General features: G+C 49.7%; 5 protein-coding genes across 5 annotated transcripts; 4 read left to right on the forward strand and 1 right to left on the reverse strand.

The window, feature by feature from the left end:
- Nucleotides 1-3,657: 3,657 nt before the first annotated feature.
- HOO65_080412 (uncharacterized protein) lies at nucleotides 3,658-5,011 on the forward strand (the record flags this gene model as incomplete). Its single annotated transcript, XM_071004296.1, has 3 exons — nucleotides 3,658-3,700; nucleotides 3,767-4,554; nucleotides 4,628-5,011. The coding sequence occupies 3 exons, from the start codon at nucleotides 3,658-3,660 to the stop codon at nucleotides 5,009-5,011; spliced, it is 1,215 nt and encodes a 404-aa protein (XP_070856642.1).
- Nucleotides 5,012-5,522: 511 nt separating this feature from the next.
- Nucleotides 5,523-6,292, reverse strand: HOO65_080413 (small nuclear ribonucleoprotein B and B'; the record flags this gene model as incomplete). Its single annotated transcript, XM_071004380.1, has 3 exons — nucleotides 5,523-5,653; nucleotides 5,712-5,796; nucleotides 5,909-6,292. The coding sequence occupies 3 exons, from the start codon at nucleotides 6,290-6,292 to the stop codon at nucleotides 5,523-5,525; spliced, it is 600 nt and encodes a 199-aa protein (XP_070856643.1).
- A 732-nt stretch (nucleotides 6,293-7,024) lies between these two features.
- Nucleotides 7,025-7,696, forward strand: HOO65_080414 (60S ribosomal protein uL5; the record flags this gene model as incomplete). The annotated part of the gene is made up of 3 exons (XM_071004388.1): nucleotides 7,025-7,130; nucleotides 7,189-7,310; nucleotides 7,403-7,696. The coding sequence occupies 3 exons, from the start codon at nucleotides 7,025-7,027 to the stop codon at nucleotides 7,694-7,696; spliced, it is 522 nt and encodes a 173-aa protein (XP_070856644.1).
- Nucleotides 7,697-9,277: 1,581 nt separating this feature from the next.
- Nucleotides 9,278-11,723, forward strand: HOO65_080415 (ATP synthase subunit alpha, mitochondrial; the record flags this gene model as incomplete). Its single annotated transcript, XM_071004167.1, has 5 exons — nucleotides 9,278-9,340; nucleotides 9,658-9,821; nucleotides 10,108-10,164; nucleotides 10,251-10,371; nucleotides 10,473-11,723. 5 exons carry the CDS (start codon nucleotides 9,278-9,280, stop codon nucleotides 11,721-11,723), a joined length of 1,656 nt encoding a protein of 551 aa, XP_070856645.1.
- Nucleotides 11,724-12,686: 963 nt separating this feature from the next.
- On the forward strand, nucleotides 12,687-13,869 carry HOO65_080416 (ATP-dependent (S)-NAD(P)H-hydrate dehydratase; the record flags this gene model as incomplete). Its single annotated transcript, XM_071004327.1, has 3 exons — nucleotides 12,687-12,762; nucleotides 12,871-12,968; nucleotides 13,006-13,869. The coding sequence occupies 3 exons, from the start codon at nucleotides 12,687-12,689 to the stop codon at nucleotides 13,867-13,869; spliced, it is 1,038 nt and encodes a 345-aa protein (XP_070856646.1).
- Between the last annotated feature and the right edge of the window lie 1,783 nt (nucleotides 13,870-15,652).

Here is a 15,652-nt window from a genome sequence, read left to right on the forward strand (position 1 = left end):
GAGCGCGCGGGAAATACCCATGCAAGAGGCGACAAGGAAACTATAGAGCATTAGATAACTGATGTGCTTGTACATGGGCTATCTACACATCCGTCAAGGTTCAACTCGTGAATCGCCAGCCCTTTTGGGAGAATCTCGTATTTAGTGGGAGTGGGCTAGATAGGGTTATCGGACAAAAATAAAAGGGAGATAGCAGGACCGAGCGGAGGGAGCATAGGCGCAACTGTATTTAGACGAGAACGGCGAAGCGAAGGGAAGTGGAAGGAGGATCGAGGGTTTTAGCTCAGGGTAAAGACCGGCCGGTGGCAGCAAGCGCGACGAGAGAGGCGGGAGAGACAGAACAAGCAACAGAGGCACAGCCCGAGACAAAAAGACAGGAAATATGGTACGGCAAAGACAAGAAACACAGGCACACAGACATGGACTCGGATATAAGCGTAGATATAGACGCAGACAGCGTACGGCGGACAGCGGACAACGGACAATGGACAGCGGACAGTGGATATCAAATGTCGGACGGACGGTGGGCGGCAGGCAGCTAAGACCAGACAGATAAGTCCGGGTTAGTGGAGTACAGATTCAAGTTTAAATGTAGGCCCAAGTTCAAGTGCAGGACCAAGCCCACATTCAGGGTCAACGTGGAGTTGAGTTGCAGCAATTCTGTCTTCTTTTGGGAGCCCTATTTAGAGCCAGGTCTGTGCGGTTAAACATGTGGGTCCCGAGGCAGCAAGTGAATTTAATTTTTGTGCGGGTTGCCGTAACCCTTATTTCTAGGACAGCAGTATTTTTTTTCTTGTCTTACCTTCTGGTGCCTCTTCTGTCTTGGCTCCAACATCTCCAGTGTTGTTGTTTTCTCTCGTCGTGTCTTCCTTGCATCTGCCTGCATATTCTGCATATCTCACCATGCTCAAACGCAAGCTAGTGACGCGGCCTTTGTCTTGGTCTTGGTCTTTTCCTCCCTTCAACTCTTATGCTACTACTACGTAGTACATGGACATGAGAAAAAGGCAGAGGGATAAAATGCAGAAAATAGAATTTTTCTATCACGTGTCATGTATTTATTATTGAGTCTGCTGTTTGCTCCCTGTAGGGTTAGGGTATTTCTATTTTCATCTCTAACCGACATCTTAGTGCCTTTCGATCGATCTCCAACCTGCGATCTGGTTTCTGTTTATAAATTTATCTCCCATATTCTTTTTATGGTACTACAAACAACCAGTTCCCTTTAGTTTCAAACTTGGGCTGTCGCTCCCCCCTCTTTTTCATCTGTTGTCTAGTTGGTGAATATGGCGAGTGGCTTAGAGACGACGCGACGCAGCTTGGCGTTGACTTTCTCTTTTAGGGGCTTGGCAGCTCAGCCCGTTTAGCCCGCTTGATGTTGGTTGCATGTGTGAAGGCAAAAAAGGGCCAGGCGAGCTAGCTGGCCTAGACTTGCCCGGCCCTGATCTACTGCGTAGTTGCAGTAGAGTAGTTGAGGTTGGAGAAAGGGCTATAGGGAACAGGACAAAGAGCAAATCGGCGTTGCCACTTTGAAACAATATCCTGCTAAACCTTATTTGCGAAGGCGTTTTGGGTTATAATACTTGTTTGGGCTAGCTCAGAGTGGCCTGGGTTCTGGAACTTTCCCCTTCTGTCTTCTCCTCCAAAAGGCACAGGCACAGGCACAGGCTAGCCGTTGCCTGCTAGGCCTAGCTCTGCAGTACTAGGGCTAGGAGCTGGGATGCTGCTCGAATGCTATGGGAGCTAACGGGAAGCCGAAGTGAAGTTGAGGAGGAGACAACAACCCGCTACCCCATTGCCACTGGAGTTGCCATTACCCACCCCCCTGCACTCTTGCCTCTGGCTCCCGGAGCCAATCAGAAGTATGGTTTTTGCAAAAGCTGCCATCAGAGCCCACGCTTTGAACATTGGCATTGGCATGAGCGCTCTACCCCTGTTCACCCTTTACCTTAATCTAAGAGGCTTGAGGGGAGATTGCAATGAGCAAGATGCGGAACAAAGAAGCAGGTTTAAAAAATAGAAGCTTGACTTCTCCTGCTGCTGTACTCACGGCCATATCCAATCTACAATAAGCATAAACTTTGCTTCATAGCTTCTGTTTGGGTATAGGGAGCTGGGATCCGGGCTTCCCCCTGTATGGTATGAAGCTCTATCTGGGTTAAGAGTCAAAAGGAGAACGCTGTAATCAAATACCGCGCGGATAGGGTGGGTCTTCGATTTCTGATTAGCATTGCTGGTATTTTCTTTTCTTCTCCCTGGCTTGCAGTCTCGGTTCTTCTCATCTGCAAGCCGATGTGTTGTTCTACTGCTGTGCTGCGCCTGATTGCCATACACAGCAGCGGCCCTCATCTCTGTGTATGCGCGTATTTGTGTGCGCCCGCTTGCTACTCGCTTGTATATTCTTCTTCTCCCCATGTCTTATATGCCCTCGTGCCTTGGCCATTCTCCTCTTCGTATCTTCCATCTTGGCTTAGCCCCTTATCGTGCTTGCCATGAGATCTTCATCACATCACGACTCCCACTCCTCTTCTGGGCTATGCATGTCTTGGCTTAAAAAATGTTTTTTTCTCTGCTCACAGCCAAGTTTTCCCCATACTAGTACTAGTTATAACCGATGAATCCTAGGTCCCTTAAGCTGGGGCCCTAGGTTAAATTAAGCTTCCGAATGAGGAGATCAACTTAACTTATGCGTCTTTGCCTCATGCCTTGTCTTACCTTCAGCCCTCTTTCTGCACTCCTCACACACAACTTGCCAGCATTCTCTTCTATTTTATCGTTATCATCGTTATCATCGTTCCCATCGCTTTCCCTCTTCATCCTGTTCCCTCCATACAGTCTCTCAACCCCCCCCCCCATACACACACACACACACCACACACGCCCCTAATCGCTAAGCTGGCAACAAAAAAAGTAGCCTAATACCTTGTCAGATTTCATGTGAAACTGAAAATGCTCATCTTCGCCAATAAGATGCGTTGTATTTGAGCGTGACACGAATATATCTATCTTGGCAATCTTTTTCCTATTTGATTCCTACCCTTGGCTTAACTTGCTGTGCTATGAACTCAACATTGACTTGCTTACTAGCCCCATGGAAGCCAAGAAAGAAGACATACGTAACCAGTTCCCTTGGCACAAGGCGGTATCTACCAGATAGTAGGCTGGTCCTTAACCGTTGGGTCTTGGGGGACTTGGGCCCTTCGCCTTTGGGGCTTGGAGTGGGGAAGGGAACCTTTGGCCCTGGGGTTTAATCCAGCCCTTAGGAAGACATTTGTTCTACGAGCACCAAATTCTTCGCCTTGGCCGAGGAAATGAATCGAGGATATGATTTTCGTTGTTGCATAGCGAACTAAACTGCCAAAACAAGGTATGCCAAGGTATGCTGTGCCAACTGCTGTCTCCTCCTGTCTTGATATGGTTATATAAGAGTCCTGAACATCGCCCTTTCAACTGGTCAATACCTCTTGTGCTTCTCAGACTTCTTTGTTCTCATCGACCTTTTCCTTTCCTTCTTTCACTTCTTTCACTTCTTTCACTCGTGATACTTTTTCCATCCTTCTTTTTTCCCTTCTCATATACATATACATATACATTTTCTTTCTACCTTTGCCTTTTGCTGTTGACTTCGGCAATCTCATATACATACACATTATCAACATGAGAGTCGCTTCTTCCCTGGCAATGGCAGCCACCTTGCTGTGTAAGTCAAACCCTAACGGCCAATTTACCTAATAATGCCATTTCTAACCCTTATTCCACACTACAGCTCCCGCTGCCGCTATTCACAGCTCTTGCTTCGACTCCAACGGCTTCTGCGTCCAGATTGGTGTGCCTCAGACCACCGTCTCCAGCAGATCTGGAAACCTCTATATGCAGATGCAAGCCAGCACAAGCTACTCCTGGGTCGCTCTCGGCCAAGGCCATGGCATGGCTGGAGCTAACATGTTCCTCATGTACACTGATGGTGCCGGAAACGTCACTGTGAGCACGCGCTATGCCACCGGCGAAGTCGAGCCGTATGCTCAAACCGACACCAGAATCACTATTCTGGAGGGCACCGGTATCTCCAACAACGTCATGACTGCCAACTTCGTCTGCGAGAACTGCAACACATGGGGCACTGGCTCTATGGACCTTAGCTCATCTGAGACTGAGTGGATGTCGGCATGGAAAACTGGTGCACCCCTAGATTCTACCAGCCAAGATGCTTCTATCCAGATTCATGACAACACCGGAGAGTTCCCCGTCGACCTGACTGCCGCTGTCATTGCCTCCGACTCTAACCCCTTCGTAGCTGCCAACGCCAACAGCGCCTCAAACGGAACTGTACTCGTTTCGTCTACTGGCGGTGGCGGCGGTGGCGGCAACAAGGACCTGCTCAAGGTTCACGGCTGGATCATGGCTTCCATGTTTGTCATGCTTTACCCTCTTGGAACCGTCATCATGCCTGCTCTACACCAATGGGCTATCCACGGCATAATCCAAATCATTGCTATGATTGGAATGTGGGTTGGCTATGGCTATGGCCATGCTGCTGCCAACAAGGTTGATACTGTAAGTTTTGTCTTTCTTTCCCTGAGCTGATCTGCCTTGTGTTTCGAGTATTGTACTAACCCTTTCATCTTAGTTGTTCGATGACTGCCACCAAATGATTGGTGCTGTTGTCTGTGCTGGTCTGACCGTTCAGCCCATCACTGGCTGGCTCCACCACCGCTACTTTGTTGCTCACAAGACCCGTGGCGCCATCAGCTACGGCCACATCTGGTACGGCAGACTGCTCCTGGGTCTCGGTATTGTCAACGGTGGTCTCGGAATCTCCAGCGCCAATTCTAGCACCAAGGTTGTCGTGGCTTACGCTGTGCTTGCCGGTATCTGGGCTGTCGTCTTCGCCGTCTTCAGCTCTATTAGTGACTACAAGAAGGACCGCATGAGAATGAAGTCGGACTCAGACAAGGGTGTCGCCATGAACAACTACCGGGCCATGGGCTCGTCTGAAGACCAGCGCGTATAAAGTACAGCGCCTTCCCACAAACAAACAATACTCCGTTCTTGCATATTAGATAGACAAGCTGGCTTAGCGTCGGTGACAGCATTTATTTCGTTTCGTTTTCTTTTGAAAAGAGTTAATCAATTTATTCTGTACATACACAATCAAGTCTTCTTATAAATCAACTGCCGCCTGTGTCTGTCTGCCTGCCTGCCCTTGCTTTTAACTTTTTTTTTTTTCCAAGATTCGCACAAGTACCGTCTGTGGCTCGCTTGGCTAGAACTAGACGGCGCGCATAGTGTGTGTGGTGTGTTGGTATCGGTGGAACAAAAGTACATGTGTCCGTTGAAGAGAGATATGATAAACAGTAAGCCAAACGCCAGCCTTCCCGAGCAACAAAAATAGCACAGCGTTAAAAAAAACATGATTTAACTTTGAAAGAAAAAGCACCAATTTCGAGAAAATATTTGTTCCTTCTTTTCCCGCCGTGTGATGGTAGTAGTATTCGTCGTCGTGTCCTTCCCTTTTCCCCCCCTCATCGTCTCGCCGATGGATCAAATCTCGAGGGAGCGCCGCCCGTGAAGCCCGGAGGTGCTCCAGAAAAAGGTGGAACACCGGGGAAGTTGGGCGGAGCAGGGAAGCCGGCATGAAAGCCAGGAGGGTGAGCTAAGAAGCCGATGCATGTTAGTTGTCGATTCCCCATGGTAGGGGATACAATACTTACCGCCACGCCCAGCAAAACCGGGAGCTGGAGGGAATGAAGGCAGCCCAGGAGGAGGAGCGGCACCACCAACGCCGGGAGCAGGACCCTGTACACGTACACATTAGTATATATCTAGAAAACAACGGTTTTCAGCAGCTACGGCAACCAGTTTTCAAAGTGAGGTGCCTGGTACAGAATCTGATAAAGGAGGAACATACAGCTAGATTAGAGGGAGCCATTGGAGCACCACGTCCAGCAGGCCTAGCAACACCAGGACCAGCAGCCAAGGTAGTAGTCAAGCCCGATGCGGTCTTGCCCAGGCGTGCACTAGCATCTGCGGGTGGTGGCGACTCGACCGAAAGTGAGATGATCTGAGCGCCTCTGAGGATAATCAGACCAAGCGTGCGTTTCTCTTCAGTCTCGACAGTGTTATTAGCACCCTCATTTTTGTGCTTGTAGCGACGGAACTCTTCAGTGTCAGCGAGGACCAGGTTCATGTGCTTGTCAAACGCGAGCATCTGCCCCGTCATTTGGCGGCCGTCATTCAGCGTTACACGCATGCGCCAGTTAATCTGCAAAAGAGAGGAAAGGAAAAGACGCATGTTTGTGGTCAGTCAATCGATATCAAGGTGTTTATGCGTTCCATTGCGCAAGCTCGTAGCATCAGTGCAGTGTTGTTGCGGGACCCATGGGGGATAAACCTACATAACCGGCCTAGAACAAAAGTTAGTACATGTATACATGCTTATGAGTACCAAAGTGTAGATTCATATAGCTGTTCAAACGGAGCGGGAGAGCTGTGACATACCATCTTGCCTTGCTTGTTCATAGAGGTTGACATATTAGGCTGTGGTTGTATGGGAGAAGCAAAGATGGTGCAACTTTATGGCGCTTTTTAAAGAATGTGTGCCCCTTGGTGCAGAAGAGGGAAATATGCTTGGTGTATTGGCGAGCTTGGATCGCAATATGGAGGTCGATTAACAGCAAAAAGCACAGGGGCGATCGTGAGTGCCACTTCAAGATTTTTGATTAAGGCTGGGCGAAAGGCTGAGAGAAGGCTGCCATGCTGGCGAGGCTAGGCCCGTAATTTAGTTGCGATATAAGAGATACCGCTAGCGTCACCAAGCTTCATTATCACTTTATCGATAATAATCGATAATGTTTTGTAAGCCACGCACAAGAAAAGGGTTTTTGTGCCCTTCTCCACTTTTTTCCAAGCTGAAGGCGAGACGAAATTAGTACAATATTATCCAAAATTTAGAACTTCTTGTCTTCTTACCAAATCAACCCATCACATATCGACAAACTCGCCGTGCGATACCAATACCGACAAAATGTCCGCTGACAAGACCTCCAACCCCATGCGGGATCTTAAGATCCAGAAGCTGGTTCTGAACATCTCCGTCGGTGAATCCGGTGACAGACTGACTCGTGCCGCCAGTAAGCTTTCTATCCTTCAAATCTACTTCGTAGTGCCAGAAAACTAACCCAACAACAGAGGTGCTTGAGCAGCTGTCTGGTCAGACCCCCGTCTACTCCAAGGCCCGTTACACCGTCCGTACCTTCGGTATCCGTCGTAACGAAAAGATTTCCGTCCACGTCACCGTCCGTGGCCCCAAGGTACGACTTTACCCTAGAACACACATACCACCTTTACACAAGGTTTTTTCACTATAGACTAGTAGATGTACTAACAAGTTGCACTACTACAGGCTGAGGAGATCATTGAGCGTGGCCTGAAGGTCAAGGAGTACGAGCTTCGCAAGCGCAACTTCTCTGAGACTGGCAACTTCGGCTTCGGTATCAGCGAGCACATCGACCTGGGTATCAAGTACGACCCCTCCATTGGTATCTATGGTATGGACTTCTACTGCTGCATGACCCGCCCTGGTGAGCGTGTCTCCCGCCGTCGCCGTGCCACCGGCCGCATCGGTTCCAGCCACCGTATCAAGCGTGAGGAGACCGTCAAGTGGTTCAAGTCTCGCTTCGATGGCATTGTCCGGTAAATGCTCCTCGCTTTTTCTAGTCTGGGGTAGTCAAACTTGTGGCAAAGCAAAACAAAAACAAAAGAAATTATCAAAAGCAAGACAATCACTTCTTTCAAAAATCATCTCCCATGTGACCTCGGACGTCCAGTCTACTGTTGACCAGACGCACCCGAGTGTCTCTTGAGCACCTGGGAGAATGGTAAAACAGTACAACAAGCAGGGTTATTGGAAGCGCGGTTGGGAGTTATTGGGAGCATATTGGGTCTGTATTTTCTGGCTGTCATCTCTGATGGCTAAAATCCATATTCGATCTTTCTCTTCTTGAGAAGTCGAGCCTCGGCCTATAAGACCGACCGGCGTTTCTTGCCGGCTTGTAACATAACGTCGTGATCTCTCAATTTTGTCCTTCATGTGCAAACAAGACGCACCAAGCCTGCGACCTTGATACCAGCGGGAAAATTAGTGTCCGTGAACATACTTGTAGGTTGTTGGCTAGGAGTTTCTCTTCGACGCCATTTAAGAATAAGCCAACAAACAGTTCAGCTTTAGTGCTAAGTTGCAGACAGTTTGTTTCCATGTCCATCTTTGCCTTCATCAGCATGTTTAACCCTAAATAGATCTTTGGAAGATTATGTTCGCTTCAAGATCTAGGGGTGGAAAAGGTTGATGCATAACAAGCTTGATGGCTCAAAGCAAACAATGTCTCCTTCTTAGGGTTCACACATTAAGAAAAATACAAGTTTGACTAAACTGCTATAGCTAGCGGAGCCCTTGCCGTTTTTTATAATTAGCTCTTTCTCCAAGACTAGATAAGTCGGCTGGCTCAGTGCAAAAGACACATTTGGTGGGTGCTGGAGGGAGAAAGATCCACGCTTGTTGCTGTGTTGCTATGTAGATAGCCCCGGAAAAAGAGGACGGGCCAAAAAATTGATACCTAAAATTACAGGCTACAGGCTTTCCAGGATCAAAAAAAGAACGCTGAATGGACCAATTCCCGAATTACTCCGTATAGTGGGCTTTTTGGTTGAGAGAAAAACTTCAAGATGAGCCGTCTAGACTGCGGAGTGCAGGACACCAAAGGACAATACAAAAAAGGGTAGGATCAGAATTTGGGAACGAGCTATGGAGAGAAAGACAAGAGTGCCAGTTGTGAATATAGAGGAAGAATTGAAATGCAATTAGTGCGTGGACGGGTTCAATGGCTTGTTAGGCATTGTGTCTTGGTGTATATATGTTTAGCTACCGCCGAGCACGGCAGCCAAGTTAAACGGTGGAGAGCGAGAAAAAAAAAAAAGAATGACAGCTGACAACAGCCGCAACAGGCCCCTAACACTCTTAGAACACCTTAAACAACGGCGCTGACTAAGAAAAACGAAAACTGGTACGCAGTTGTGATTGGCGGATGGGCATAGCTCCGGGTCCACCCGTCGTTTCTTCATCTTTCTTGCCCACTGGCCTCTTGCAAAAAAGTCCGCTTTTGCACTCAATTCCCCCAAGCCCCAAGCCAGCCATCACCATCCGCATCTCCCCTCTTCCTCAATTGCACCCGGCTGCAATTGATTCTTTTGCTGTGATCAGCTACCCCTTAAAATCTCTAATATGTTCCGGACCGCCCTTCGTCAGTCGTCGCGGGCGCTCTCTGCTGCTGGCAGAGTTGCGGCTGTAAGTCTAACTTCACATCAAGCCCACGTCGTCCCTTTGTTTTGCACCTTAGCCCAGTGCTCCGAAACCCCCCAAAATACACCGATGGTCAATTCCATCGTTTTTCAGCCTCGCGTCAGCCCATTGCTATCACCGGTGGCCTCGGGAAGCTCAATTGATGCTACATACATTGCAATTGATCAATAACCGAGCCTACCGAGTCCGGTCTAGCGGCTATGCGAACCCATCGTTCTATCCAATACTGTTGTGGTCTACAAAAAAAATCCTCGGCGGCTCGGCTAACCGTGATAAATTTCTCCTGATGTTCTCTACAATAGGCCCGCTCCGCCGCCCCTGCCGTCTTCAACGCTTCTTCTATCCAGGCCCGTACCTATGCCGACAAGGCCTCTCCCACTGAGGTCTCTTCTATCCTCGAGCAGAGAATCCGTGGTGTCCAGGAGGAGGCCGGTCTTGCTGAGACTGGCCGCGTTCTCTCTGTTGGGTACGTTACCTACCCCATTTCATCTAATTTAACTCGGCTCAAATTTTCAATAAGCCCATCTTTTGGACCGGTATTGAATACGATGGGGGAGAAAAGTTGAATGAACGGCACCGACATCTACCCATAGCATCACCGTGCGTAGCTTCGGTATCGAACACATGCGAAACCAAATTCCCTCAGCTGTACACATGCTCTCGAATAAAACCAGCCAATTGATGCACACCAACTTCCGAGATATTGTCATTGGCTCCACTCCAGAACCAACTTACTAATTGTCATTCCATAGTGATGGTATCGCCCGTGTCCACGGTATGGCCAACGTTCAGGCTGAAGAGCTTGTCGAGTAAGTTTTCCCTAGATATTTCTTTGTTCCAATGGTAATGCACAAGCTGCGTCTTGTTTAGAACTGTTTGTCTAACAATTAAAAAGGTTCGCCTCTGGTGTCAAGGGTATGTGCATGAACCTCGAAGCCGGTCAGGTCGGTGTTGTGCTTTTCGGTTCCGACCGTCTGGTCAAGGAGGGTGAGGTTGTCAAGCGTACTGGTCAGATTGTGAGTTTCCTTGTTTCTTTTTTTTTTCACGTCTCTTACACAAGCCCCGAATTGAATTATGTGAGCTAAATTAGTGATACTAACCATCAACAACTTACCAGGTTGATGTTCCCGTTGGCGCTGAGATGCTTGGCCGTGTTGTCGATGCCCTCGGTAACCCCATCGATGGCAAGGGTCCCATCAAGACCACCGAGAGACGCCGTGCCCAGCTCAAGGCCCCTGGCATTCTGCCCCGTGAGTCCGTCCGCGAGCCTGTCCAGACTGGTCTCAAGTCTGTCGATGCCATGGTCCCCATTGGCCGTGGTCAACGTGAGCTGATTATCGGTGATCGTCAGACTGGTAAGACTGCCGTTGCCCTGGATGCCATGCTTAACCAGAAGCGCTGGAACTCGGGCTCCGACGAGACCAAGAAGCTGTACTGCATCTACGTCGCTGTCGGTCAGAAGCGTTCCACCGTTGCCCAGCTGGTCAAGACCCTGGAGGAGGCTGATGCCATGAAGTACTCGATTGTTGTCGCCGCCACTGCCTCCGAGGCCGCTCCCCTGCAGTACCTGGCTCCCTTCACCGGTGCCTCGATTGGTGAGTGGTTCCGTGACAACGGCAAGCACTCTCTGGTCATCTACGACGATCTGTCCAAGCAGGCCGTTGCCTACCGTCAGATGTCTCTGCTGCTGCGTCGTCCCCCTGGTCGTGAGGCCTACCCCGGTGATGTCTTCTACCTGCACTCCCGTCTGCTGGAGCGTGCTGCCAAGATGAACAGAAAGCTTGGTGGTGGTTCCATGACTGCCCTGCCCGTCATTGAGACCCAGGGTGGTGACGTGTCTGCCTACATTCCCACCAACGTCATTTCCATTACCGACGGTCAGATCTTCCTGGAGGCTGAGCTCTTCTACAAGGGTATCCGTCCCGCCATCAACGTCGGTCTGTCCGTGTCTCGTGTCGGTTCCGCCGCCCAGGTCAAGGCCATGAAGCAGGTTGCTGGTTCGCTGAAGCTTTTCCTGGCCCAGTACCGTGAGGTCGCCGCCTTCGCTCAGTTCGGTTCCGATCTGGATGCTGCCACCAAGCAGACCCTGGCTCGTGGTGAGCGTCTGACCGAGCTACTGAAGCAGAAGCAGTACTCTCCCATGGCCGTCAACGAGATGGTGCCTTTGATCTACGCCGGTGTCAACGGTTTCCTGGACACTGTTCCCGTCAACAAGGTTCTGCAGTGGGAGGCCGACTTCCTGGCCCACCTCAAGTCCAACGAGGCTGAGCTTCTGGCCACCATTGAGAAGGAGGGTGCTTTGAGCAAGGACCTCGAGGCCAAGCTCAAGGCCAGCGTCCAGTCGTTCACCAAGAGCTTCCTGGCCTAAGCGGAGAAGAAGAGTGGGCTTTTTCTCATGTTCTTTTTTTCTCGTGAAATGACCAAGATTTAATAAAGGAAAGAAACCAAGAGTGGGGTCTTGTTTGTACATCATCACATTTGCTTTTTGTTTTCTTCTCTCGACCTTTTGTTTTGCTTCTTTCACTCTCTGTTGTTTATATCTCTAGGAGGGGTTCTTTGGTGATTTTCTTCTTTTTTTTTTCCCTCGGGCCTCCTTGTCTTTAGCCTGGAGCTCTTAAGAGGGTAGAGGAGCAGATATGCGAAAGGCCTCTCTGGAGACTTTCCTCTGTTGTCCTCTGTCTGTCCGCGGGGAATATTCTGATCAAGCCAAAAAGCCAAAAGCTAGTTTGCCATAAAGCTGCTGTGTCCACTTGTAAAACCAAATTTTATTTATTGCCTCCTTTCCCTTTGTCTCCTTGTCCCGCCATACAAAACTATCTCTTCTATCCCCTCGATACGCCTGTATTTTGCTTGTTTCGCAACAACGAACCTCGTTTGTTCCGTTGATCACAATGACACGCATCATAAAGGAACTAAAAGAGGCTTTTGGAGTGCTGCTTTGCTTTGTGTTTTGTCTCACCTATGAATTTTGTGATCTTATTCCAAACTTGTCTGTCTACCTATGTATACGTGTCAGTCATCATGTCATGTTTATATTTTCTCTCCGTGTCTTAATGTAGGTATTGCATTGTATCTAGACACATCATCTTGTGTCTGTCTCCCTTCATCCGCTCAGAGAGGTCCTTGATGCTGACGGCCATAAGTATTCATACGCATGACGGTGACAATAGCTCCAACGCCCCACCCGAGCTTGCCTCTTCTTATGCTCTTGAGCTCAAGTGAAGCTTCACATGTCACTTTCTCACAACCCGCTCAGACCAGCCTCAACTTGTCTACTCGCGTCATCTATTGCTCCCCAAACTCCCATCAAACTTCAATGTCGCATCTAGAAATGTCCGCCGCGGCAAAAGAAGCCCTCGCCCAGGCAAGGCGTATGATTCCACCACTGCTGCCACACTTTCACAAAGGTACGTCTACATGTTACCTATAGACAGGCGCTTGGAATTTCCCCATGTTCTCTTTCGCGTGGAATAGGTGTGGGTTAGGTGTGGCGACTGACTCGGCATTCTTATTAGGGCAGCTCGGCCGTGTCGCTGTTATTGGTGGCAGTAAAGACTACACTGGTGCGCCGTATTTCTCTGCCATTGCAAGTGCTAAGCTCGGCTGTGACATGGTATGTCTCCCTTTTATTCTCTCTTCCATTCTACTAGTCCGAGGCAGCCCCCTCGCTAACATGTCTTGTTGAGTCCCACGTTATATGCACGCCCGTCGCTGCCGCTGTCATTAAGACCTACTCGCCGAATCTCATGGTGCATCCGCTCATGCATGAGTCCCCCGCCGACGGGCCTGCCACCAGCACCCCTCTCTCTTCTGCTACAGCACCCATAATAGACCTCTTGCCTCGTCTCCACGTGCTTGTTCTTGGGCCGGGCCTCGGCCGGGACGTGTTGATGCAAGCAACAGTACGCGAAGTTATCCAAACCGCCCGCAACTACCGCATCCCACTTGTGATAGATGCCGATGCGCTTCTAGCTGTAGAGGCCAACCCAGAGCTGGTGCAGGGGTATCCCTTGGCCGTTCTAACGCCAAACGTGCGCGAGTTTTCGCGGCTGTGTGTAGAACTTGGAGTCAAGGGGCCGGATGGCAAGGAGCCGGGAGCCCGTGATTTGGCAAGGGCTTTAGATGGCCCGGTAGTTGTGCAAAAGGGCCGAGAAGACTTGGTTTGTGTACGAACCGCAGAGGGCGTGCGTGTCGACATACGCGGCGCTCCGAAGAGGAGTGGCGGTCAAGGAGATACATTGACAGGTGCCATTGCGACAATGTTAGCATGGCGGCGGGGATATATCGAAGGCTTATGGGGGGACAGTTCAGGAAAGAATGCGGAGGATAGCGAAACAATGCTAGCTGCAGCAGTGGCTGGGTGTGCCATTACGAGAGAGTCCTCACGCAGGGCATTTGCAAAGACGGGAAGAAGTATGCAGGCGAGTGATTTAACTGACGAGGTGCATAGAGCGTTTATGCATGTCTTTGACTGGAACGACGAGGGTGAAGCGGACGAGGAGCAGGAGAAATAAAGAACGAGGAACACCCTTTGGTCTAGGCCAGCACCGGAGAACTTGGGTGGCCTAGGACCAGGGCTGGAGAAGACTGAAGGGGAAGAAGCAAATCATGACTGGGCGTCTTTTATCTTTCCATCTCTATTTGCCTTCTACTCTACGGGCGCCCGTTGGCGTTGAAAAGCTCTTTGTCCCTGAGGATCACCATAACAACCTGCATCGGTCTATAAGAAACAACAAAAGGCTAAAGAGAAAGCTAAAAGCTCCCCGGCTGGCTGGGGGAGGGGAAGGCGAGGGGGATGTTGGCCGCCATTCTATTGCTTGTTCTTGTGGCGCACTCAGCCAGGGTGGACTCTTAAATTTGCGGTATTACAATGAAGGAGAAAGGGCGTCTAGGATAGCGTTGAGGATAGGGCCAGAGAAGGCTAGGAGAAGGCGAGGAGAAGGCTAGGAGAAGGCTAGGAGAAGGCCAGGAGAAGGCCAGGAAGGAAACGTCGTGATGTAGGGCTTTTTTTACCCATATAGTTTATTAAAGCCAACTTACGTACGCAAGTATAGACACAGATAAGGAGCCCCTTTTCCCTCATAAGACAGCTAAGCCTGATGATCGTTGCTGTACTGTTGCCTCGCTGGTGTCAATCATCATCTTGGCTATTTACACTACGTGAGTTAAGGGATCCCTGATGAGGGTTTGGCGGGCGGTTAGGGTATAATAATGCACAGGAAACATCAAGGTCATGCATGCACTTCACATGCTACATGTGTAAGCCACCCCGTCTTAGAATGTGAAATGCGCAGAGAAGGGTAGACAAGGCCAAGAAAGACATAAAAAGGAAGCACGGCGCCGGGGAAGGAGTTGGGGCCGAGAACGAGGACAGAAGGCTTCTGGGTGCTTCTATGAGCCAACTGGGAGATGGGCAAGATACCAAGCAAAAGCAACGTCTAGTGGTGGGAAGAACGCACTAGTGTCATATTGTATGTATGTATTGAGTTCCAGGCTTCCATGCACTGATACAGAGGTATACGGCTTGCCTCGCCTGCGCAACTTTGACGCAAGGCTAGCTGCATCGTACCTCCTTCAATATTCTCAAATACCTGCAATGCTATAATCATGGATGGAGAAAGTCGCCCTTGCGTCGCTAATGGCCAATATGTCTGGGCCGGCGTTGTTTCTGCTTATTTCAGTGTGTCTTGAGACACTCCCTTCGGACTTATTCACGCTTTCTCGCCATGTCGCGTGGCTGGTTACGTGCGTTGCGTGGTGGACTCCCTTGCAGGAGATATATGCGTGTATGGCATTCCTCGATATATCGGGCTAAAAGTGTACAAGTGTATGCATACACGGACGTGTGCATGTTTACGTACATAACATGCAGCTACGTCTCCTCTCCCTTAAGCTCAGCCATGTCTCTTGTTCCCGCCCTTGAAGGGATGGCAGTCTTCCTAGCACATGGCCTTAGTATCACCACGGGACGGGCGGCGGCAAGGCAGAACGACCTCGGTAAAGGGATGCATGAGAGGTCGAAAGGGTGGGATTAAGCTTTAGATGGTTAAGCTAAGCCATCGCAGCACAGAGAACGAGAACAGACACAGCCTTATGATTAGCAGTGCGAAGCTCCACGTCTATCTTTAGATATCGTGCTAAAAAAAAAGGGCGCAAACTTAGGAAGGCCTAGGACTAGAGGTTTGTTCAGCTTTGTTCCTCTAACTAAGCCGAGTAAGGCAATCCGAGCTATAGAAGAGCTATGGGAAGCAGAGGGATACTCGGCGTCGTAGCTGACCCCGCTAGAGTAGTATTTCG

The sequence above is a fragment of the Ceratocystis lukuohia genome, assembly GCF_044167205.1.
Source record: "Ceratocystis lukuohia strain C4212 chromosome Unknown Supercontig8_pilon, whole genome shotgun sequence".
NCBI lineage: Eukaryota > Fungi > Ascomycota > Sordariomycetes > Microascales > Ceratocystidaceae > Ceratocystis > Ceratocystis lukuohia.